Genomic DNA, 27,449 nt, shown 5'->3' with positions numbered 1-27,449 from the left:
TTTCCTTAAACTTTCAAGTTTGTTACTTTACTCTTGTGAGTCTTGTTCATAGATTGAAGTAAAAAAATATTGCAATGTAAGAATTAATTTATAGGGATCCAGACAGTGTGATCAGTGGCTTTAGGAAGCAGGTCAGGCCATGGGAATAGTGATGTCACTGGGGGTGGGGGGGGGGGGGGGTGGTGCCCTTTTGAAGTCTGCCATATGAGTATATACTTTACTCTTTATCCATTATTGCTCTGGGTCCCTGATTTGACCTTGGGTCTGACCCCATTGTCATCAGGGTTGAAGAAGTGTGAGCAAGACTTCACTCTGCTACAATGAAGGAATAACTGAAAGAAGCATAGCCTAGCCATTATACCATTTCCCTCCTGATACGATCAAGTCGCTAGAATAAATACTCTCTTCAAAGAGATGGTGTGCACCTTGGTATCGGATTCTTCTGGAGTTTGAATTGAATTTGAAAGTTGAAAGGAGTTTCAGCAGAAACTGTCTGAAGAAGTTCGTGTTGAAGGTGGTTGATGGCAGGTACACACTCTCTTCCACTCCCTCTCTCCTCCATGTGTGTTTATTCTCTCATTTATGTCTCTAACATAGTTTGGAGTATATACATATATAGGCCTAATGCTCAGGAATATCGTAGCCTTAGTTAAAGCTAAACTGTTGATGCCTTTGGCTCCTCAGTGCGGTCGTATGTGTTGTGTTAATCCATTGTTTCACAAATGTTAGCAACTCACAACAATTAAAATATGTTCATTTAAATTCATATAAAACTACAGATCTCACTTGGCTGACATTGAAACACTATATATGCTTTACAAAGTAGTGGTACATCATACTGATCATGTTTATATGTCAAAATGATCAAACGATCAACACTAATAGAGATATCTGCCTACCACCTATGTTTTTCGATGACGTGTTACATATATATCGTTTGTCAATAAAACAAGACGACATCTTATTATACCAATAAGTAGCCTTCCTAGTGAACTGCGCACATGAGACTGGTTGCTCGAAATGTTGTCAAGTTGTATATATGTAGCCGGTCAAAAACGCAGTGACGAGGCTTAAATATATTTTTAGGTTTGGGAAGATTACAAGTGACACCTCCAAATCAGGGTAGGGCCGATTTACTCTGAGATCATGGGGACAACTTAAAAAGGCGGAATGCTCACACAAAAACGAACAAATAAAGGTAAAGTGGTGTGTTTACGATGCACATGAACGTTGTATTAATATCAATGGGGTTACTTAAGGTTATATGTGAAATTATATAAATGGGTGTAACTTACATATCTCGGAACTCTTACTTCTTATAACGACTCCACTGAACTTAATGGAAAAATAATACTTATCAGTCCCAACGAAAATAATAACAAAATCGCGGCGCGGGTCGACCGAATACAATTTGAGAACGAAATTGTCTCCTTGGGAAACTTCTAGGGCGGTTCACTTAGTTGGGGACGTCTCTGGATTGGGTGGTTCTCTGGACAGCTCGCGATTCGGGGAAATAACCTCTTGGGGCGTCTCAGCTTGGGGCGTCTCTAGGAGAAACTGTTCATCACTCGGGTTGGGTAATCGCAGGGGTTCACTTCCGGATCCAAACATTGAATTAAAATGGGAATTTATAGTTCAGTTCCATCACAACAGAAAATTATATCGTTGCCAGATATTAGTACAGGATGAAATAAAGTTCTGCCTCCATTGGTACAGCTCCGGGTGATAAACTTTTATTAAATATGAAATCTCCTTGTAAAACAGTTCCAGGTGTTTACTAAAATAGAATATCCATTTGTAGAACAAGCTCCAGGTATTCACTAAACTTCTATAAAAACTCCATGGGTAAATAGCTTCAATTAAGTGTCCATTTAACTTCTAATTAATTTATTACTGGTCCTCTACTCTATTACTGGTGAAGTTAGTCTAAGAAAATAATTATGATCTCTTGCCCAACCATTTCAAACTTAATCCTTCTCCTCTAACTATTACAAACTCAATCCTTCCCCTCTTCTCCTCTAACTACTGTAACTACTGTAAACTTAACTCGGCATCAGTGTCTTATCTTAATTTCCCCCTACCATGCTACCTTATTCACTCCATCCCATAATAATAAGAATACATCCCATAATAATAAGAATTCATCCCATAATAATAAGAATACATCCCATAATAATAAGAATTCATCCCATAATAATAGTACAAGGCAACTTACACATGACCAACTTAAACCAATTAAACACAAAGCTTGGCTCATTGAATATTCATGATTTGGCCTTTGTCTCAACTTTCCCCCCTCCTACTCTAGACCAGCTTGCCCTCCACTTCCTGGTATCTGAGGTCCAGTGACCAACCAGCTGTCAATTAACACTTAATATATAATTTACCAGACACATTACTTAATTTATGGTGTCCTTTGGTACATTTAAAATAATCATCTATCACCAAACAAATCATCTAACCAAACAAAAGTTATAAAATTGTCTATTTAACCCACAGTTCTGAAAAGGGATAGACTCTTGGAGCCACTCATATATTCCTAGAAAATAGGACCACGCAAAACAATTACTTAGCTTAAGAAAAAGACAGGTCACACAGGGCCACCCGACCACTAACTGTTGCCATGTAGTAGTTAGCAATAAAAGTGAAAATTAAGGGAACTCATAAATCTACCAAGTAAAGGTTATTCATTGTCAAATGAATAAAAACAAACAAACAAAAGAAAATGATCAAATGAATAAAAACAAAGATAAGAAAATGATTAAATGGATAGAAACAAAAGGTGGAAAATAAAAGAAAATGATAACTATGCAAAACATTAACCAGGTTATGCTCTGGTTACATATACACGATCGGAAACAACTACCATCGACATCGTTATCCCTCGTAAACAGGCTTAAACTCCCAGTCCGCCATATTTTCCTGGCAAACCTCATCAAACAACTCATTCTCTGCAACCGAGAAGACATTCTTCCAGGATCCAATGACACCTTGAATTAAAAGACAGAACGAAAACAAATACAACAAGATTTAGATTTTAAATTTGAACTCAGTGTTGTCACCCATGTTGATGATTGCATGCAAGGGTTACACCCATGCATACCGACCATACATACGCATATCCATAGCCTATGCAATCATATGAATTCCTATACACCCTCATTCATAGGCCTATTATATGTATTGAAGTTTTACACACATCGATTTTATACGCATTTCGATACATATCATATCATTCGTAATCTTTCATACGTTAACGTGCGGACTTAACACTTACGCACCGTAAACATGTGCATAAGTTTACGACTAAATTCAATTTCCGCTATGCATATGGTTGATCATGCGCACAAGTAACAGTTGAAAAAGATTTTGAAAACGATTTTGAAAGTAGTCAATCAATACCCCTCCACCCTTTCCCCTGTCTAGTAACCTACGGGATCCCATCAGTTGCCATATCGTTTGAGTTCACAAAGCAGTGACCCGATATAAGTGACGAAAGCATGACGTCACAGTAGGCAACGTTCACTGATAATTCGCATGGGCCGTCGTCAACCATATCAAAACTCATGGTTGAAGAAGACATATATTGCAGTTGCTATTCCATCTTGGTTACGTAGTGTATCTGCATTTCTTAATATAAAGTTGAAATGGGAAACATTCACATATAGTTGTCCCCTGCATGCGAACTGATTTCGCACACAAGTAACATCCTAATATTTAAAAGAAATAAAAATCTTCTAAAGTGTACCACTGTGAATATGTGTACATTGCCGTTAATAAATCGACGTAGCTATAATGATACATAACGATATTTTGTCAACAACAATAACAAGAATGTAATATATTTCACATTTCATACCTTTCTGTATAAAAGAACTCCGCCCCATAGCCTTTGTAATCATGACACCATCGGCTCTCTGTTTCTCGATCTCGTCATAACTTTTCTTCATCCCTTTCATACTTGCATTCTCCTCTAATCGCCTGAGAGAATCCTCGTCTAGTTCTTCACCGAGAAGAAACTTTGACAGCGGTCTAGCGACGGACTGAAAATCCTGTATTCATCAGCGAAGAAAACGTGTGAAGTTTATAGATGAAACATATACGGATCACATATATAACACAACTGATTTCAAACGATGACTTTATTCACACAACATATTCTTTTTTGATACTGCCGTTGGTCCGGTTTGTAATCAACAAGAACATTGTGATAAGATAGAAAAGTTCTTGAGGAACCTCTGCCACGATAACATCATAGACGTTAGCACGGGTAAAATTGGCCAGTCAAAATAGGTAACATTCAATCAACCACATCTTGAATAAGGGACATGATATTGAGATATGGATTTCAATTAATTAACTAACATTAACTAACAATTAATTAACAGTTTACAATAATTTTGTCTTAAACAAAAGTTTCACAATTTCCAATATGAACACCGGAAACATTTAAACTGTTACAAATCGCGGTTTGTAATCAAGTTCAACAAAACAAAAAATACCGCAGGGATTTGGTATAGAATACGCAACTCAGAAACTGACAGATATAGCTTAGACCCTTGGTTTTCAACCTTTTTTCGATCACGAGCCCAATTCGTCTTCCGAGCCGTCCTCGCGAGCCCATACCCTACCCTGCAAAGTTATCAACTTCATAAAATCAATTTCACAGCGTTTATTAGTGTATTCTTGACACAAGTGTCCCGGGGACTCAATCAGAGCTATGTATGTTCCTCCGTGATCAGATGACAGGTACTTCCCAATTAGAGCCTATCTCAAAGATTTCTTGCAACCCTCAATGGTACAAGGCAATGGTACAAAGCAAGGCTTCCACACATCATAACCTTGGTAAATACGTAGTGTGCAGTGGTTGGTGGGAGTCACCGAATTCTCTTATACTAGTCTTATAGGGTTAGGGTTGAGTAAATTTTACCCGTTGTACAAGGTTTCATCGAAGAGGCTTCCTAAGAAACATCATCATGTGCCTTCGCCACCAGCCCCCCAAAATGCCACAACTTTTAATCATTACTGGGGCAATGCTCGCGAGCCCACAAAATCGGCTTCGCGGGCCCAAATGGGCCCGCGAGCCCAAGGTTGAAAACCACGGCCTTAGACTATGAAATTCTATATACAGCACATTAGTTTCTTTAACTTAATACCTGAGATTAATTTCAATGTGTGCTAGTGAGTGGAAGTTTTTTTCATCGTAAGCATCTCTGATATAAAAGGGTAAGATGATTGGGAGGAGGGGGGGGGGTGGGCTTGCTTCTCCTTTAGAATTATACAGCTTTTAATTAATGTCAAAAATTCGATCTTGATAAATCAATGTCAACTCACCAGCTTTAGCTTTTCGTATGAGGTGAAGAAAACATTCTCTTGTTCTCTATGTGTCCAGTAGGTATGTACGTGGTCGAACCAACTTCCGTGGCTCACTAAAAGAGAAACATAGTTGCACTCTTTTAAATACCTTTTAAATAACAAAAAGTTAAACTTTCTTAGAAAAGTAATGAGAGACAATATACAACAGACAGTTATGGACAATTATAGGGAGGGGTAAGATTTGAACTTATGGACTGGCGTCCCTGGGGATGGGTCTAATTGGAGGGGCTTCCCATTCTCCTTCCTCTTCACTATAAGAAATTCGAAATAGTGCGATCTTTTTCAACGTATACAGAGAACATTTAGTGTTCAAGAAATTTGACCTGCATGCTAAAATGCTTTTAGATCTTAAATGTGACACATCTCGTTATTTGCACAGCAAAAGTTTTAGGGTATAGAGCCCACATTATGCACGCAGACAAATTTGTTTTGGCTTGTTGAAGTGATGTGCCGTTGGCCCTGGGGGAGGGGGGGGGGGGTAAGGGGAGGAGAAGGGACGCTTGTAATTAAGGATGTTTAAATGCGAAATGTTGCAATTCTTGCGGCAACTTACAAAGCACATCTATTTTTAAGAAATTTCATATAACGTCTGTAGACCTAAAATCATTTTCCTTAATTTTGTTGAAAATGATCAAGCTTTTATTATTTTCACAACATACATAGTATAATTTACAGTATGCGGCGGAGGTGGTGCACTCTATAATGTTGAAAATATTGTCAGCTGCTAGTCACGTGATGGACTAGAGTACTTATGAATTATACATAAGGTAGGTAGGCCCACGTTGCTCAAAAATTCCAAACCAGGTTAGCTTAGTTCTGTGAATTTTGCAGCTGACTCTTTATATTACAAATTCGCTGAGTTATCGTATTGAACTCTATATGGGGTGATTATTTTATTTTGAGACAATTAATGATGGAATCATATAGGCCTACTTCACATTCACTTTATAATTTAACACACAAGTGGAAATTGGGAGTGTATTTTATTTTGTCTTAGTTTTCACTGTAAGCACTGCTAGTGTAACCATTGTAATATATGATGAACCCATACGGTCGGACGCTTACCTGAACGAAGAAGTTAGCTGCGAAGCACTACAAGTTAGTTACCTAGATAGGATCCTTATATAGTGTTCCCGAATATAAATATCTGTATATTAGGTTTTCATTCGTACTTTCTTTAATTTCTTTTGTAAAGGGGGGGGGGGGGGGAGGGTTCTTGCATTGATACATACATATTTGGAAATGATATATGTTTTTAGTTTGAGTGGTACTTATTAGACAATATGTCCGCTAAATAAGTAACTGTTAAAAGGAGAAAATGATTAAATATGAACAAAAATTTATTCGTGGAAATAAAGGGGCTCTTCCATTAACCATGTTGTCTTCGGAACCTGTAACGGTTGAAAGGTGTTTCTGAGGTTATAACAACGCTACTTTCAGCAGAATTCAACAAAACTAATAAAATAATAATGATATGGACTGTTTACGATTATATTACTTCCATATAGTCGGAGGTGAAGATCCTTTCAGGGCTAATTATTTGGTAGACAAGGTTGTAGAAACTCGACGAAATCGAAGTGTAGGTTGCATTGGCACAGTATATACTAGTACAACATAGGGGTTTCTATGGATACAAAGTCACGTGACACATTTGAACTTGATGGAGCTAGAACGACCGACCATTAATACAGCAGGCCACATGGTGGTCTTTTATTCTGAAACTTACTCTCGCCGGACAAGAACATATTGAAGAAAAACTTCCACATCCTCTGGTCTTGAACTGGACCCATGGGTGCAAGAATATACCGGCTCAAGGACGCTAAGGTATCCTTAGGATTTCTCATGACGTAAAGGATCTGGAAAAAAAGATAGTAATATTTATCCTCGTCAAGAAACGATTGCTGTGTTGATGATGATGGTGATGATGATGATGATGATGATGATGATGATGATGATGATGATGATGATGATGATGATGATGATGATGATGGTGATGTTGGTGACGACGACGATGATGGTGATAATGGTGGTAGTGGTGATGATGATAATGATGATGATGATAATCCTAATTACGATACCGATGATGGTGACAACGACGACGATGATGGTAGTGGTGGCGATGGTGGTGTTTGTGGCGATGATGGTGATACTGGTGAGGATGATAATGGTGATGATGATGATGTTAATTACGATAACGATGATCGTGACAACGACGACGATGATGGTGATGGTGGTGGTGGTGATTGTGGCAGTGATGGTGATTACTACTTGGCATTGTCATACACAATACGTATGATAAATCATATGAATAGATATTTAATAATTCAAAACACATGACAATAGACAACAGAACCTTGGGATAACAAGGGGACTTGTAATGTGCATGTGACATTCTTAACGAGAGTGGTTATTTAAAAAAATAAAAAAAATCTAAAGTTTATGTTTGGAAAATTTGCATTTAGATTGTTTGCTTATGGGGCTTGATAAATATCTTCAATGCACAGCTGCGAACATTTTCATGAGCAATTTATTCATTTGAACTTACCCTCCCTTTCTTGCCCTCTGTTAGTTGTTTGGGCAAGAATTTCCACGGTAGATGGGTAATCATGACCCTTGGGGACTCCATCTCCGCAAATATCTCATGAGATGGTGTCGTCATTTCAGGCGGAAAGAGAAATTCTACTCCAGTCCCAAACATCTTCATCCTGTCGATATCATCTGCACGTCCCTTTGCTAATACCAGCAGAGCTATTTCCCACATCCAGTGGGTACCTGATATATGGAACAAAGATTACTGATATTACAATCTTGTTAAAAAATAAATATACTGCCCGCTTCATTTAATTTGCACTTGGTAATATTCACAGTTAACGGTCCTCTCACACTTTTGAGTGAAGACAATTTTATTATAGACACACTGTCTTTTGGGGGATTGGTGGGTGCATATATTTTGTATCGGAGCTACTGTTGTTCGATTAGTTGTACTATATCTTGATCTTGATCGATGTCCACACATATCGCCCATAGGGTTGTTGACGTGTGTCCTTCTCTTCCCGGATTTGATAATGTTGTCCAGCAGCTGATTACCAGAACCGCCAGTTGGGTTTCACAAGATCTATACTACTACACGTCTAAAGCCATGTTGTTTTTCACATGATCCAGTATGGCATAAGGATTAAAATGAGCCGTACTATGTTACTGACAATAATATGCGGCTCCAGTTGCTTGCAGCCTATCATACTATTACTAGTAGGCGAAACTGGACTATGGTAATTTGACGGTTTTGATCGGTCCCCTATATATCTTGACTATGGGTGGCACATTTGCTGTACGCCAGTCCTGCGGGATTGTTCTATAGTGGAGATAGACTTGGCGCCATTGTATCTGAAGAGCATGCCTTCAAAATCCGTACGGTCGGGATATTTTGTCGGGCCAGTTGCTTTGTGGATCTTAAGTTCCTTCAGAAGTTTCTCGATGCTAGCTATGACTAGTGACAGTAATATAGGGCATATAATGATCTTCGGTTTATTGTTGGTAGGTCTTGCGGATTTTCTTTAGTAACAAGAGCCCAAGGGCACTGTGGTTCCTTGCTTGGGGTATATGACAATACACATAATATTATCAAGCAAGATTGGGCTCAAATAGTCCAAGTAATTGTGGTCCTACATGTACCCATAAAATAATCAACACTATAGCCAACACTATTGTGATCACAAAATGTGATCAGATTTTTTATCAAAAGGCACTTTTGAGATCTAAATATGGCGTCGAAAAAGTAAGAAATATAAGGTCACCTACAAGCGAGTCAACAGATATGATAACATTGGTGACCTCAGATGATATAACCTTTAAGTTTGAAAATGTTCCACCACCCCATTCACAACTTGTCCCAAATTATCAACCGTGTCACACCTTGGCATTGGGATTTAATTGCATTAAATGTCTAAAAATTAACTTTGAACTTGTATACATAACTTCACACACAAAGGTCACCCGTAGGTCAACCAATTGACATTTTGATCGGTGAGACCTAAATAGAGCATCAAAACTGTAAAAATTCAAACATTTTTTCTTTGCCCATTTTCTCCCCAAAATACTACTTTTTTAACATTAGCTGACCTTTGGTGACCTTGGATCACATGACCGCTAGTTTGAAAATATTCCCCTATACCATTCGCAACTTGCTCAAAAAAAATCAACCTTGTCACACCTTGGCACTGGGAGTTATTGCATTAAATGTCTGAAAATTAACTTTGACCTCATATAACTTTGCACACAAAGGTCACACAGGGGTTATCCCATTGACATTTAAGATCAGAAGGTACCTTTAACATCTGAAAATAGCATCGAAACTGTAAAAACCACAAAACACAAAAAGGTCACCAGAGGTCACCGGAGGTCAAATTGAGGTCAAGGGTCACCCAGATGCGGGTCGACAATTGGATTACATTGAAGCAACTCCCAACCCTAACGGACAATTTGTTCTCAAGTTATCGCAAAAATACTAGTTTTTTATCATTAATTGACCTTTGGTGACCTTGGATCACATGACCGTTAAGTTTGAAAATATTACCCTATACCATTTGCAACTACTCCAAAAATATCAACTGTGTCACACCTTGGAACTGGGAGTTATTGCATTAAATGTCTGAAAATTAACTTTGACCTCGTATAACTTCTCACACAAAGGTCACACGGGGGTCAACCCATTGACATTTTTGATCGGAAGGTACCTTTAACATCTAAAAATAGCATCGAAACTGTAAAAATCCACAAAACACAAAAAGGTCACCAGAGGTCACCGGAGGTCAAATTGAGGTCAAGGGTCACCCAGATGCGGGTCGACAATTGGATTACATTAAAGCAACTCCCAACCCTAACGGACAATTTGTTCTCAAGTTATCGCAAAAATACTAGTTTTTTAACATTAATTGACCTTTGGTGACCTCGGATCACATGACCGTTCAGTTTGAAAATATTACCCTATACCATTTGCAACTACTCCAAAAATATCAAGCGTGTCACACCTTGGAACTGGGAGTTATTGCATTAAATGTCTGAAAATTAACTTTGACCTCGTATAACTTCTCACACAAAGGTCACACGGGGGTCAACCCATTGACATTTTTGATCGGAAGGTACCTTTAACATCTGAAAATAGCATCGAAACTGTAAAAATCCACAAAACACAAAAAGGTCATCAGAGGTCACCAGAGGTCAAAGTGAGGTCAAGGGTCACCCAGATGCGGGTTGTCAATTGGATTACATTGAAGCAACTCCCAACCCTAACGGACAATTTGTTCTCAAGTTATCGCAAAAATACTAGGTTTTTATCATTAATTGACCTTTAGTGACCTCGGATCACATGACCGTTAAGTTTGAAAATATTTCCCTATACCATTTGCAACTTGTTCAAAAAAATCAACCTTGTCACACCTTGGCACTGGGAGTTATTACACTAAATGTCTGAAAATTAACTTTGACCTCGTATAACTTCTCACACAAAGGTCACACGGGGGTCAACCCATTGACATTTTTGATCGGAAGGTACCTTTGACATCTGAAAATAGCATCAAAACTGTAAAAATCCCCCAAAACACGTAAAGGTCACCAGAGTTCAAATTGAGGTCAAGGGTCACCAAGATGCGGGTCAACAATTGGATTACATTGAAGCAACTCCAAACTCTAACGGACATTTCGTTCTCAAGTTATCGCAAAAATACTAGTTTTTTATCATTAATTGACCTTTGGTGACCTTGGATCACATGACCGTTAAGTTTGAAAACGATGCCTTACCCCATTCACAACTACTCCCAAAATATCAACCATGTCGGACCCTGTCAATGGGAGTTATTGCTGTTTTTAATATATTGGTTTTTGGCATCTAACTGACCTTTGGTGACCTTTGCGGGCACCAAAAACAATAGGGATCTTCCTCTTACTATGGGCTATCCACCCAACAAGTTTCATCATGATACATCATTTCCTTATTGAGATATCGTGTACACAAGCCAAGCGTCACATACACACACACACACACACACACACACACGCCAAGTTGAACGCATAGGTTCCTTGCTTTGCAAATAGCAAGGAACCAAAAAACTGAGCAGAATTGGGTATTAAGGACCTCGCGACTCTTTCATTTGCACTTGAGGCAAGGCGACCGGTGCTCTGGAGAGGACTAACATCAAAAGCCTCTCGGCAGGTGGGTTTTATATATCGCCAGAATGGTTTGGTGTTATTAGTTGCAAGGGTGTCGGAAATATCATGGATATAGTTTTCTGAGAAGTTTTTTTTTACGATCTGTCATTTTACGTATGATCTCTTTGAATTTATCCTAATTAACGAAGTCTCCAGTTCTACGAGCCTTATCATTAAACTTACGTTTTTTGTTTCATTCCTTTCTCAGGTTTTCAATCATCCATTATTATATATAACTTTACAGTTATATATTGTAACGCCGCCAACGTCTGGTAGTGTAAAACCTGTCTCGAAACCAACTGGAGGAGAGTAGGGGAGGTAGATGGGGGACGGGTACAGATTAACTCTAAATCAGGAGGCAGACACCAGAGTTGTAAGATTAATAAAAGTATAATTTCTCATCTCGTTCTACATCTACAGCGTATAATACAATATTTACATTTGCCCAATATAACGCACTGGGGTCGGGCACAACCCAATGATAAACATGGCTAAGTTAGACTGGGCTGCGCAAGGGTCGGGCAGTCTAGACGTCTGCAATCCACCGGTGTCGGGCAGCACAGGCTTCGGGCATTCCGCTTGACTCGGGCAGCGCAGGTGTCGGGCAATCCGCTGGACTCGGGCAGCGCAGGGGTCGGGCAATCCGCTGGACTCGGGCAGCGCAGGGGTCGGGCAATCCGCTGGACTCGGGCAGCGCAGGGGTCGGGCAATCCGCTGGACTCGGGCAGCGCAGAGATGCGGGCACTCTAAAATGCTTAAACACATTTGTTTGGACTTAGCAAATATCAAAGGCTTTACCACGAGCCGCCGGAAGGAAAGTTCCTTGTCTTGCACTCGACCGACTCTCCGACCCTCTGACTCACTCATTTACGAAAGAACCCTGCATTAAATACCCCGGAAATAACCCCCGTTTACACACGTCCGTACATAAACTGTAAAAAAAAGGCTTAGACCAATCAGGGACTACTTGTATATATAACTACGGTGAGTTGCGACCAATGGGATCGACTCACACACCCACCGCCGTGCCTGCCTATGCCAGTCACGGGAATACATCGATATAGCAAAATTACGTAATCAGTTCCTGTTCCGGATAAACATCTCTCGTTACCTCCGCGGAGCGCAACAGATGTTACCCCTGAGGGAGCGAAACGTATCTCACTAAGGAAAAGTCGTAGCTTTCCGCTACATTTCCCCCACCCGAGCTACAAATGCGTCCTCGCATTTTCTATACCCAAAAACTAACTAACAATACAACAATTAATTAAAAAAATGGTTCCTCTTAAAACAAATCACTTAATTTACAATATAAAGTGAGGGCAAGAACGTATGAGTTTAAGAACCAATCGTTTCAGCTTGAGTAACTCCTAGTTACAGTACATTGTTTACCAAAAATAGCACGAAATAAGCATGAAAAGAAAATCAACTTACGTTTGATAAGAACATAAAGAAGGTAGTGAAAGAGGGTCCGTAAGTAAAATGTTAAACATAAAAATACGAAGTGTCCGTTCAAAAAGCACATAATTATCCACTTTTGTTCAATAAACAAAAACAAAATGCTGCGACACAAATGTTGTCCAAGTAAAAATAAATTTAAATAACGAGAATACATGTGTCCATACAAAGCAACAACGTTTTGAAACAATTTTCCGTGATGGGTCTGGTTAACTTCGTTCCCGGCGATAATTTCGCTAATCATTCAAAACGGAATAAGCGTCCACAGAAAATTACAGGTTACGAAACCATGTATATAGAATGTTCTCTCCGGTATATAGAATAGAAAGAAATTATTTACAAAGTAACTGAAAGTTCGTTTCGCTGAAGGGTTGGTTGTCTTTAAAATTTCTCTACAGTTACGTAGATCCTCCCATCCTGGAGTACCACCGTTGAAATCCTCTCCTTTGGTTGTCTGTCGTCGTTATTACCCACCATCGGTCTATTCGCATCTTCTATGGCCTTTTTTAGTACCTTGCGGGTCTGGTCTCCGTCGTTCGGCTGAGACAGGCTTCTTTTGAGTGGGGTTACCACTGGTGTTGGGGGAGTGTCCCTCTGCTCGATAGCTTCGTCCAAATGGTTTTCTTGCTGAAACTCCGTAGCCGAATGGGGTGATCCAACGATAGTCTGAAGTGTAGGCCAATCTGGCCGCTGGACCCTGGGTGGAGATCGAGGTTTGGAGGTACTAGGCTCGTTAGGTTCCTTTAAGCCTAGGCTTACCTGCCTGGTGTCTTCCGATTTATGGCGACTACTCTTATGTCGAACCACGTCGGCCTTCTTATTAGACGAATAATCACATTCTTCACATCTAAAGAGTTTCCTGCCGTCCCCGTGTTTCTCCGCATAATGACGTTTCAGTTCACTGAGATCAGAGTAACGTCTTTTACAGTCTCTGCACTTGAATTCGGCTTCGTATAAGTGAGACATTTTTAGTTGTTCCTGATGAAGATGCAACCCGGAAATGACTGTGTGGAAGATCTAGCTGAAACTAGTGTACGGCATAGTGTCCGATGTTTTGTTTTTCATGCCACGGTGGAGGAAAGATAAAACCACTATGGCAGTCAACAAGGAGATCCGCGGTGGTATTATCTTACGTAAGGCCAACGCGTCGACGCTACTGTTTTTGTAGATTTTCCACCTCGGTGACCGTTTGCTGAGGAGCTTCGCTGATCGAAGGCTTCCGTAACAACCACAGGGGCGGATCCTCTCCGATATAAGGCTTCAGACGGTTGTGATGAACTACCTGCGGTTTCTTCTTAGGTCGCATTTTAACACGATATATGACATCTGAGAGTTTCTTCAGAATTTTTCCTGGCCCGTCCCAACGTTTCTGGAGTTTAGGGGAAATCCCTCTTTTCCTCTTGGTGTTTAGCAGCCATATCAAATCCCCCTGAGTAAACTCCTGGTTGTATGCACCTTTATCGTGAAACTTCTTTTGTTTATCACTGGCTAGTTTTAGCTTCCCTCTTGCAATCTCATGTATTCTGTGCATGGTCTTATCTAACTCCAGTACATATTTAGGGGTAGGCTTACGGGGACTGTCCGTCTCGTCGGGTAGCCTGGGGAGTTGGGCGCTTAACGGCAAGGTAACCATCCTTCCCAGCATGATTTCAGCCGGTGAAAACCCGGTGCTTTCATGCTCCGCGGAGCGATAAGCCATTAACAGGTACGGCAGCCACGCATCCCAGTCTTTCTGATTTTTACTTACAACAAGGGAGAGCATATCTTCTAGGGTCCGATTAAATCGCTCCACCATCCCGTCGGATTGTGGATGGAACGGTGTCGTCCTTGTCTTGTGAATGTCTAACAGTCGACACATATGTTGGAATAGTTCGGATTCAAATTGTCGGCCCTGATCAGTGTGAAGTTCTTCGGGGACACCAAACCTGCAGATAAACTCTTCAACCAGTACCCTGGCGACAGTTTCGGCTTCCATGTCGGCTATTGCAAATGCTTCTGTCCATTTTGTGAAATAATCAGCTATGACAACGACGTACCGATTACCCCGACTCGATACTGGGAGTGGTCCCATGATATCCATGGCGCAACGTTGTAGTACGTGTCCGGCGCCATACTGCTTTAAGGATGCATTGGCCTTTTTCCTAGGGCCCTTTCGTGAAGCGCATGCGTCACAGCTCTTACACCATTTCTCCACGTGGCCCCTATAACCACTCCAGTAATACAGTTCTCGGATACGTTTAAGAGTCTTCTTCGTCATAAAATGGCCTGAAAGCCTATGGTTATGGGACTTATCCAGGATTTCTTCTTGAATTTCTTTTGGGACTACCAGCTGATGCAGTTCGCTATCTCCCGCGTCCGTCTCAAATTTACGATAGAGTACACCCCCTTTAAGAAGTAAGCGATCCCATTGGCTCCAATAGTTTTTTAAGGCCGGACTGCCTGCAGTTATTTGCTCCCAATTCGGTCTTGAATCCTGCACTTCTTTCCAGAGTAGTATAGGCCCAATGTCGCTGTCGTCAATTTGCATTTTCCGCAACTCAGCATGTGTCCATCTGTGGAACCAGGAATATGGTTGACTTTGTGAAATATCTTGATGGTTCTCCACAATTCCAACAGCAGGCTCTGACTCATTTCGTCTGTTTATTACAAACACCTGTTTCACGGTCGGCTCCGCAAGATTTGCTTTGTCTGCCTGATCTTCTTTTTCTTCGGATTTTTCACAGTGTCGGCATTCATTGCAGGGGCGTCTTGATAGGGCGTCAGCGTTACCGTGTATTCTTCCTGGTCGGTGTGTTATGTCAAAGTCATATGTTGAGAGAGTCTCCAACCATCGGGCTAGCTGTCCCTCAGGATTACGAAAGTTTACTAGCCATCTTAAAGCGCCATGATCAGTTCGAACCACAAACTTGGCTCCATAGAGGTAGTGATGAAAGTGTTTGATCGAGAGAACAATGGCCAGCAGCTCCTTACGTGTAACGCAATAGTTCCTTTCCGTCTTAGACAGAGCCTTACTGAAGTAAGCTACAACCTTTTCTTGGGTAGACCCTTCAGTCACCTGGGACAGTACAGACCCTATGGCAAAGTTACTGGCATCACTGTCGAGGATGAATGCCCGTTTCTCGTCCGGATAGACTAAAATAGGCGCCGACGTGAGCTCCTGCTTCATCTTTCTGAAAGCAAGTTCACAGTCCTCATTCCATCTAAAGTCCCTTTCTTTTTCAGTTAGGCGAAACAAAGGTGCGCAAATATGGGAGAATCCCTTTACAAATCGGCGATAGTATGAACATAACCCGACGAAACTACGCACTTCCGTAGTGGAACAGGGAGTAGGCCACTCTAGTACACACCGGACTTTCTCAGGGTCAGGGGCGATTCCTTCGCTTGAAACGACATGTCCTAGGTAGTTGACCTCCCTTCGGAAAAGATTACACTTTTTCGGGTTGAGCTTTAGTTTCGCCTCACGAAGCCTTTGAAAAACGCCAGCAAGTCGTTTAAGAGTTTTCTCGAAGGAGTCTCCATATACGATGACGTCATCAAGATACAGCAAACACGTTTGCCACTGCAGACCCTTTAACACCCTCTCCATAAGTCTCTCGAACGTCGCCGGGGCGTTACAAAGTCCAAACGGAAGCACCTTAAACTGGAATAGACCACTTCCGGTAACGAAAGCAGTTTTTGGACGGTCGCGTTCTTGAACCTCAACCTGCCAGTACCCGCTCGCCAGATCGAGCGTTGAAAACCACTTTGCCCCGGAAAGAGTGTCTAGGGTGTCGTCAATTCGGGGTAGGGGGTACGAGTCCTTCTCGGTTACGTCATTTAGCTTCCTGTAATCGACACAGAACCTAGTGGAGCCGTCTTTCTTTTTCACTAGTACTATCGGTGACGCCCAAGCACTCATCGAAGGCTCGATAATGTCATGGTCAAGCATTCTCTCCACTTCTATCCGAGCCTCACCCTTACGGTGTATCGGGAGTCTACGTGGCGCTTGGCGAATTGGTCTTGCCGCCCCTGTGTTAATCTGATGTTGCACCAGGTCTGTTCGTCCGAGGTCCTCTTTTGATCTAGCAAAAACATCGGCATTGGCTGCAAGGCATTTCCTGACTTCACCGGCTTGCTCCTCGGTTAATTCAGTACAACTTCGCAATGCAAGCTCCTCTAAAGGTTCTGTCAACTGAGTAGGCCCAGTAGGCGGTACACCATCACCCCTATTTCTTCCTTGCAGGGTTCTACAGCCCACAGACGGATTGTTTTCTATTACTTCTGCAGAGTAGCATTCACCTACGAGTGTTCCCTCGTACAGTGTAATAGGTCGGTTCGACGGGTTCATCAGTCTCAGCGGTACCAACTCATTAGAGGGGTCTACGAGTATCTTGGCAACCATCACACCATGTCTTTCGGTAAACCTTTCGTTACACTCCACTACAGCAGGTACCTCGACTCCAGCCATTCCTGGAATTCTCGCTGCTACCATTTTCTCGCTTTCCGGGGGGATCACTACCGTTTTAGCTATCACAACCCTACAACCATCGAAATTCTTTTCGATGTTGTCATGTTGTATACCTCTAATGGTCAGCTCCCCTTTCCCAGCGTCAATGGTACAGTTATACCTCTGAAGGAAATCGTAACCCAAAAGTGCATCGACATCGATGTCTGCTACCCAGATCTCATGCTCTACTGCAAAGCTACCTACTTTCAACTGGAGTCTACCACACCCCGAGAACGCGAGGGGTCTACCGTCTGCAACAGCCATGTCGAGAGATACATCCTTGAGCTCCAAAGTCTTTTTGGCGGACAATTGCTCAAAGAATCCCGTTCGCACTACCGTCAGGTCAGCTCCGGTGTCGACAAGTAAACTCACTTTGACACCCTCTAGCTCTCCCTGTACGTACAAACCTCTCGCACCTACAGACCGCAACCTCTTCCATGAGAGTGGTACATTGACGGGCTTACCATGTGGACTAGTCGATCTTTGCCCTACAAGACCGACTTCTCCTCGTTTTCCTGTTTCTTTGTCTCCTCTGCAGGGATAACATATTTCAGGGGGGAAGGACAGTTCCTCCGAATATGGCCCATCTCTCCACAGTTCCAGCATTTGATAGTTTTCCGCCTTTCTTGGCCTTCCTTTGACACATTTGTGTTGTTCACTAAGAGCAGTTTCTGTAGCTGTTTAGTAAGTTCGGAGAATCCTTCGGTCATTGCTGTCGCTAGTGTTTTACTAATATCATCTATCGCACCACACTTGTTTTCCTGACCTTCTGTCTTCTCTGATACAACTCTTACTACAGCCCTCTTCTGGGTGTCCTTCCTCTGTTCGGAGAGGGTGAAAGCCTCCAGCTCGGCTGCAATGCTCACTGCTTCCTCCAGGGTCTTGGGTCTTGACTGATATATCTTCCATCTGATGTCACGGTCGCTTATGGCATCTATAAAGAACTCTTTCGATAGGGTCTCCTTCATCTCAATAGAGGCATTAGGGTAAGCACGGGAGAGAAGTCGTTGTATATCATGGGCCAGTTCTGGAATACTCTCCCCTTGTTGTCGGGTCCTGTTACGTAAGAGCGTTCTGAATAGTTCTGTCTGGTTAGCTCTCCCGAATCTTTGTTCGAGCGCATCCGTGAGAGATTCAAATCTTCTTCTCTTCGATGCATCAAGATCAGCAAGGACAGCCTGTGCTGGGCCCCTCAGGCTTGCCGCTAGTTGTAACGCCCTTGTTCTCTCATCCCAACCGTTTAGTTCTGATATTAGCTCAAACTGAACTATGTAATCCTCCCAGGGTGTTGAGCCATTAAATGAGGGCGCTGTTACCCTAGAAACACTCAAATTGGGGGCCTGGGGCTCATACTGCGGGTGCCACATTCTTTGCCGACTGATTTTTTCGTCATTGCTCATAGACAACCTTCGATTATTCCCTTCCTCCCGCCATGGATACTCTGGTCTCATACCTGGTCGCAATTCGTTTGTTCTAAAACGCCCCCGGTCGTAGGCCGGAGCGCTTTCATATGCCTCTGTCGGCTGCTGCATTACCATTTGTTCCCTTGGGCCACCCCGTGGTTGCCATCTACTCGCCTCCAGGGCATCCTCTCTAGCTGTCCTCTTGTATCCCTGGTTCATCAACGGACGGCGGTCTTCGTCTCCCCAAGCTTCACCACGTTCGTCGGCCAATTCATACGATCTGCCTACCGTCGGGCGACGATTTTCGTCCCTCAGAGCCTCTGGACCCACAAGAAAGTCAGCCAACCTGTCGCCGTCCCCTTTATCTCCCCAGCCAGGCTCGTCTTGATATTTCGTCGTTTGTATCGGCCCTCCACATGATCTCGGTCTAACTGGCACGTTCAGAGGATCGAATTCATCCACATCAGGGATGTTCTCGTCCGGAAGTGACCACGTAGCCGGCTCGTTCACCACAGACTGTTCAAAAGGGTTAGTCCCAGACATCTCGACTCGGTCCAGACTACCAGATAGGCACTAGAATCCCACCGTTGCCACCAATGTAACGCCGCCAACGTCTGGTAGTGTAAAACCTGTCTCGAAACCAACTGGAGGAGAGTAGGGGAGGTAGATGGGGGACGGGTACAGATTAACTCTAAATCAGGAGGCAGACACCAGAGTTGTAAGATTAATAAAAGTATAATTTCTCATCTCGTTCTACATCTACAGCGTATAATACAATATTTACATTTGCCCAATATAACGCACTGGGGTCGGGCACAACCCAATGATAAACATGGCTAAGTTAGACTGGGCTGCGCAAGGGTCGGGCAGTCTAGACGTCTGCAATCCACCGGTGTCGGGCAGCACAGGCTTCGGGCATTCCGCTTGACTCGGGCAGCGCAGGTGTCGGGCAATCCGCTGGACTCGGGCAGCGCAGGGGTCGGGCAATCCGCTGGACTCGGGCAGCGCAGGGGTCGGGCAATCCGCTGGACTCGGGCAGCGCAGGGGTCGGGCAATCCGCTGGACTCGGGCAGCGCAGAGATGCGGGCACTCTAAAATGCTTAAACACATTTGTTTGGACTTAGCAAATATCAAAGGCTTTACCACGAGCCGCCGGAAGGAAAGTTCCTTGTCTTGCACTCGACCGACTCTCCGACCCTCTGACTCACTCATTTACGAAAGAACCCTGCATTAAATACCCCGGAAATAACCCCCGTTTACACACGTCCGTACATAAACTGTAAAAAAAAGGCTTAGACCAATCAGGGACTACTTGTATATATAACTACGGTGAGTTGCGACCAATGGGATCGACTCACACACCCACCGCCGTGCCTGCCTATGCCAGTCACGGGAATACATCGATATAGCAAAATTACGTAATCAGTTCCTGTTCCGGATAAACATCTCTCGTTACCTCCGCGGAGCGCAACAGATGTTACCCCTGAGGGAGCGAAACGTATCTCACTAAGGAAAAGTCGTAGCTTTCCGCTACAATATAATAATATTATTATCCACATATTTACTGATAAAATCAGTGAAACTGGACCAAACGGTGTCGATGTCGGAATTTTGGATGTAGTCATCGGTAACTTGCTGGTCACCGCTTGATTATAGGGGACACTATTGCAAGTTTGCATCTCCCGAATCCATACTAGCGAGATATGTTAATATACCTGTCGCCGACTAGACAAATACTTAATACCGTTATAAGGCTGTTTTTTTTTTATATATCTATATATATAGTACACTGATTGTAGTATACGAATGTGTGTACTATAACACACAGACAATCAATATATATATATATATATATATATATATATATATATATATATATATATATATATATATATATATATATAAATATATATTTATTCATACTTAGTAAAGATTCCTCAATCCTATTGGTCCATTCAGGTCAGCTGACCGTTGTTAATCCTGTGAGTAACGCACGGTAAAATTACCGGCGGATGAATGTTATCGTATGACTGTATACCATACGTACATGTTTGTCCCTAGAATGGTTGCTATGGGAACCAGAAGTTGTAGGGTATTGATATGATGAAGCCAACTAGTAATTGTTTGTAGTTCCTTGTTATTGAGACCTTTCAAAAATAGTATTATGGCCGCAATATTGCCAAACATTAGTTAAAATGTTATTATGGTTCATCTTTTATGAATGACAGCCTTTCAAAGACGTTTCCTTTATAATTATTCACTATCGTTCAGTATTACTTTATAATTGCACATGTACATTGTTATGCTGGTTGTTAATCGTTAATTCGACTTACGGGGCATCACTTTAATAAATCTTTGGTTATATGTAACCAAAAATGTTTTGTTTTATGATTTTCCCTCCACACAAATGGTAGTGTATGAAGGAACGGGGTTAATCAACGGTCTAGCGTGCGTTACTCACATGATTAATGCACTCCGGGTGTTAATGCTATCGCTGGATGCACTCGGGCTCCGCTACGCTCCGCCCTCGTGCATCGCTTGCATTATCCCCCGATCGTGCATTAATCCTTTGAGTAACGCACGCTAGACCGTTGATTAACCCTTATATATATATATATATATATATATATATATATATGTATATATATATATATATATATATATATAAAATATACAATAATATATACAATATGTAAATGTAGTACAATACAGTACACTGGTTGTAGTGTAAACATAGCCTACCACTTTTAGGATACGTGGTGATGAATATGTCATCGTCTCTCGTCTCCCAGTCTCTAATGATCTCAAGACTCTTCGCAGGTACAAAACCGCTAAACCTCACTCCTTCATACTCGTGCATCTCACTGATATTCTGCAGCGGCTCGGGAATACCGAACATTTTGGAAATTTCCCTCTGCATTTCATTTTGTTCCTCTAATGAATATCTGACCACCATTTTAGTAGACTAGGCAAACACGTTATTTCAGTTGACTCGCAAATCAATCTAACACAGACAGAACCGCGTCGATTACATTTTCCGAATTACATTGACACAGAGTACAGATCGAGCACAATAGCACAAGCCCGTATTTTGATTGTCAGTAAATCACGTTTTAAACTTTGCTCCTTGGTTTGTTTGCAGGAACTTTAGATTTGATACAGTTCAAAGTTTACTTGTTTACAAATATGACGTTATCGTTCGGTAACGTTTAAAGGTTCAGTTTACACTACTTATCTGGATCGATTTCCAACATATTGTGACGTAAGGTGAATTTTGGATTTTATCCACATGCATATTGCGTTGAATTGTCCACCATCTTCTCATACCAATTTCGACAGTTAAAGCAAAATCCTGCTTTTTTTCCCCCTTTTTTAAGGGGGGGGGGGAGGGGGGAGAAGCTAACTAAAATACTTCAGTTCAACAACGTTGGGCAGGGAATGTTAAAAATAAGCATAAAGCACCAAACATTTGACAACGCAACAATAAAATATTTCATTATATCTGTGAGAAACAATTTTAAAGATGTCTGTCAAACAGATTAATACCCTGCATAATAGTAGCAGTCAAAATCTTTGTATCCACAATAGTATTATGCAGTCGCCCCATGTATCCATATAGAGTTGATAGGTTCAGAGGACACATTTACGACATGCACAGTCACCCACAGCGGCGTGGTAAACTTATGGAACGCAAAAAAGGGAAAAAATCAAACAATCAACGTTTATGAAATGGATGAAGTACATAAACAGACATGAAGCCTATATGTAAATTGCACTGATAACAATCTGACAACAGCTGATGATGGCGCAACATAAATGAGTAATGCGGCGTGGTAAATCGGCTAAGGCAATGGACTTGTGATTTTAGGATAGTTGGTTCGAGTCCTGTCATGTCGAGTTGTGTCCTCGGGCATGGTAGTTTATCTCGATTGCCTCTCTTTACTCAGGTGATGTATAAATCGGGGACATACGAGGTCGCATATATTAAAGGGTGTGAAGACTCGCGCACAAAGAAACGTCTCATGCCGGTAATCTTACCTAGTTTCGAATGAGGTGTAACAGAAGTGTTAGACACCACCATCGATTCCAGAAAATACACACACAGCTTGCTACGGTCGGTAATTAGACACTAATATACAGTCAATATATACAGCTACGGTCAATACCAACAAAGCAGTGTACATAGCAGCGTGGACATCTCAGGTCTAGATAAAAGATATCACGTTTCATTATAACTGTCTGCATTTTGTAGCGACAAGAAGAAAACATCATTTGCAAGCAATGGAAAGTTAACTTTTTTTCAGAGCGTGGCATGCGGTTTGGGGCGAGTCTTCAAATCTTCTCAAGTTAAGATAGTTGCATGCACTGGTTTGTCCCTATTGGAAGTCGCTGCTGGGGACACGTTGTTTTTATACGCACTGTTGTGTCCCAGTAGCAGCGACTGTTTGAATTGGACACACTTGGGTGTGACGTAGGTGTGACAAGTTACTCATGGAATCGATCAGTGATGGTGACTGGCACCAGGGAGCTAGAGTAGCAGCTCCCTGGTGACACTGACTACGACAGCAGCGGGCACAACAGCCATACACGATTGCGAGGCGTAGAATGTGCGACAGGTTTAAAGTTCGGCAGGTGCCGATTTCCTCCCCATTTCGATAGAGGCAATAGTTTTGTCCGTTGCTCCAAATTAGCCTCTTGTTTCAAGGCTCTAGTGATCGACGGTTGGCTTCTGTGCTCTGGTTATACACCCATGTGGATCAACATCGATAAAAAAGAATCATATACAGTTTGAGTTTGTAAAATAAAATGCCATATATTTCAGTGACACAATTAGCCAGCGTAACAAGCAGATTTTCTCCCCGCAATTTCATAATTCACTTCACTCAGAAAAGGGGGAAATTGAATATTGAGTACTGTAAACGAACCTTTTCATCGAGTATAGCCTATTCATACTGGAACCCCATGGGGTACCTTTTTTGTCAACCATCAGCTCCATTAAAAATTTAAACGCGAAGTGGCAGAGTCGATCGAGTATTTCGCAAACTTACTACTCTCTGCATAAGTATTACCAACGCTGCATATTTCTTTTTCCCTTTCCAACTTCGTTTTTCTTTGTTATGAATTCATATTTTAATTGTATGAAAACCAATAAATATGTTTTTTTGTTGTTGTAATAATGTTTATATTTAAGCTTATAATGACATTAACAAAATGTGGATTCTGTATATTAAACAAGTACATTACAAATCATTCGTAAATGACAAAGCAATAAATAAAAGATAACAAAAATATGGATTAGCAGTAACATATAGGTCTGCACTTAGAAGCACGACGTCGCCATCAATTTAAACTTATAGGAGCATTCAAGAGTTATTAGCATATTTTTAACATGAATATCTAAACCAGAAAAGCTGTAGAAACAATCACTACTACCCTCTTATCGTTTACTTTAGTCCCCCAAAAATTGTAGCAATAACGATGAGATTAGGCAAACGCTGTCATGACTTTAAGTAATTAAAGAAAACTTAAGTAAACAAACCTAACATTTAATAACAATTACAGGATTTAAGAAAAGTATCTTCACTTGACAAAAGGTTAAAAGCTCGCTAATTGTGTGCGAGCGCGTGTGTGTGTGTTCAAAACATGTATCATAATACGTTGGTTATATGCTTTACTATGAATAATTTATATAGGTAATAAATACAATTATACATTATACTTATTTATAATTGACGCATATAGAAACATTCGCTACGAGGACTTTGCCCAAGGGAGGGACGAAGCCCTGTATGCAAACTATATAAGCGTAGCGCCACCATGTATTGGCGCGAAGCGTACAAGACAATTTAGGCCAAAAATACCTCCCAGATGGCTGGAAATGGCACTTCCCAGGCCTTGTAAGTTGCATCTAAGCATTTTCTATTTTGAAATTGCTAGCGATATTATAAAAATAATAGAAGAAATATGCTCAAAGAGGGGGCAGTCTCCCCCTTCGCCCCACCACTCCTTGGCTATACGCGCCTGTATAGAAACCAATCAAATCATTATACGTGTTTAGAACCCACACCAAAAAACACACACACAAGAACAAACAAAAGACAGTCAAAAGCAAGACAAATAGCAATATCAACAAACCAAACATTATTTAGTAAAACTGTGTGTACAGATTCTAAATAAAGAAGTATAAGGTAAAAAAGAAACGCCTTTATGGAAAGCCATTATAACATTTAATCGGGAATTTTTGATATCTTAAATTGTTTTTTATTTTAGATATCTAAAATTCTATTTCAGATATCTAAAATTAAATTCGAGATATCTTAAATTTAATTCGAGATATCTCAAATTTTATTTCAGATATCGGAAATTGAATTCGAGATATCTAAAATAGATTTCGAGATATCTGAAATTCTAATTCAGATATCTGAAATTGAATTCGAGATATCCGAAATTGAATTCGAGATATCTGAAATTGAATTCGAGATATCTGAAATTGAATTCGAGATATCTGTAATTGAATTCGAGATATCTGAAATTGAATTCGAGATATCTGAAATTGAATTCGAGATATCTGAAGTTTAATTCAAGATATCTTCAAGATAAAATTAAATTCGAGATATCTTAAATTTAATTCGAGATATCTGAAATTTATTTCAGATATCGGAAATTGAATTCGAGATATCTAAAATAGATTTCGAGATATATGAAATTCTAATTCAGATATCTGAAATTGAATTCGAGATATCTGAAATTCTAATTCAGATATCTGAAATTGAATTCGAGATATCTGCAATTGAATTCCAGATATCTGAAATGCATATTCAGAAATTCCCCATTAAATGTTAAAATGGCACGTATGGAAAGCCATTTTAACATTTAATTGGGAATTTTCAGATATCTGAAATTGTATTCGAGATATCTGTTATTGAATTCGAGATATCTGCAATTGAATTTCAGATATCTGCAATTATTTGTAGATATCTTAAATAAATTTGAGATATCCGTAATTTAATTTGAGATATCTGAAATTATTTCGAGATATCTGAAATTCCTTATTAAATGTTAAAACGGCTTTCCATACGCCCTCCATGAAATACCGGAATATAGTAGAGAAGTCAGCGAAATTGACCGATCCCCGTGTGTTCTCAACTGCATAAATAAATCAAAGATTATTACCATAAATTGCTATAAACGATCCCTTTATATTTCTGTAAAGAAAGTTAACACTACCACAATTATGATATATGAAGGTCAAAACTAACAAAGCCAGCCCCACAGTTTTAATTAATTTAAGGATTAGCGGACATATAATACGAAAAAGGGTCTGATGTATATATACTCATGCAATTCATGATCTTCTGTGTTTCGATTAATTAAACGATTGCCCGGATTTTCATGTCGGAAAAATTGATTTGGTTACTGAGTCCTGGACCAGTAGCCCACACATGCACAACAACCCAACCGGGGCTGTTAAGAGAGCTGAAACCGGACTCTTGAAAGTTAGTTCTGTGCCACCATCCACCTTGAGTTAGAGCAGCTACATTTATATATATATATATATATATATATATATATATATATATATATATATATATATATATATATGTTCAAAGTATCTCTTTCGAGATCCGGCTTTAGGAATCACAAATGATTTTCGAGTTGGATAGCATCATGTTTGATCTCTAGAGTAGGGCAAAATATGTCACCAAAAACAGAACTAGTATTGTTCGATATAGGTGACAAACGCCTACAGTGGAATTACGATCTTCCTTACCGGTTTCGAACCTCTGGACATACAATCAGCGTCCATAGCCTAGTGGTTAGGGTGTCCGCGTACAGAGCGGGAGGCCCGTGGTTCGAATCCCGGTGGAGGCTGAAAGTTTTTTCACTGTTCTTGATTTTCCAACTCATTACGATTTTCATTTATATATATATATATATATATATATATATATATATATATATATATATATATATATATATATACAATGGTAGCAAGTTGTGCTGGTTATAATAGGTCTCCAAAGGATCGTGACTTTCAGTTCAGTTCAGTTAATCCAGGATAAATTTCAAACCAGTTGTAAATATAGGCAAAGATATTAGAGGCACAATCAAACTTGATATGAACAAAGGAAAAGAAAATGTAATGGTCGAGATAATTAAGTCGTGGAAAGTAAATTAACCTAGCCAATTACCATCGTAACATTTTTTCATACTGGTATGTTGGTTAGGCAAGTAAGAACACTACCGTACCGTCTCTCTTCTTTTAAATTGTGTTAATACAGTACAAGATTACTGCATGATAAGAGGGGGGGGGGGTTCTATTTGATTACTATGGAAGGGTAGAAGGAGGTTGTTGATAACATGTAAAAGAAAACCCCGATCATGAAGCAAGTTGTTAAAGTAAGGAGTAAACTGCACATACGTCATTCAGATCTATAAAACTACATTAACATATATGATCGTGAAAGAATTGTTCAAAGAAAGGAATGGTGAGCAATAGTGTACAATAATAATAGACACGTGGG

The 27,449-nt window shown here is 40.7% G+C and overlaps 1 protein-coding gene across 1 annotated transcript; it reads right to left on the bottom strand.

The window, feature by feature from the left end:
• Window positions 1–1,204: 1,204 nt before the first annotated feature.
• LOC139978804 (sulfotransferase 2A1-like) lies at window positions 1,205–22,002 on the bottom strand. Its single transcript, XM_071989308.1, has 6 exons — window positions 21,667–22,002; window positions 7,922–8,148; window positions 7,103–7,232; window positions 5,335–5,429; window positions 3,860–4,052; window positions 1,205–2,990 (listed from the first exon to the last, which is right to left on the bottom strand). Exons 1-6 carry the CDS (start codon window positions 21,878–21,880, stop codon window positions 2,878–2,880), a joined length of 972 nt encoding a protein of 323 aa, XP_071845409.1. The 5' UTR covers window positions 21,881–22,002; the 3' UTR covers window positions 1,205–2,877.
• Window positions 22,003–27,449: the final 5,447 nt, after the last annotated feature.

Source organism: Apostichopus japonicus, chromosome 2, assembly GCF_037975245.1.
Source record: "Apostichopus japonicus isolate 1M-3 chromosome 2, ASM3797524v1, whole genome shotgun sequence".
Classification (NCBI taxonomy): Eukaryota; Metazoa; Echinodermata; class Holothuroidea; order Aspidochirotida; family Stichopodidae; genus Apostichopus; species Apostichopus japonicus.
Note: the sequence above shows the minus strand (reverse complement) of the source record. Positions and strands in the feature narration are given on the sequence as shown.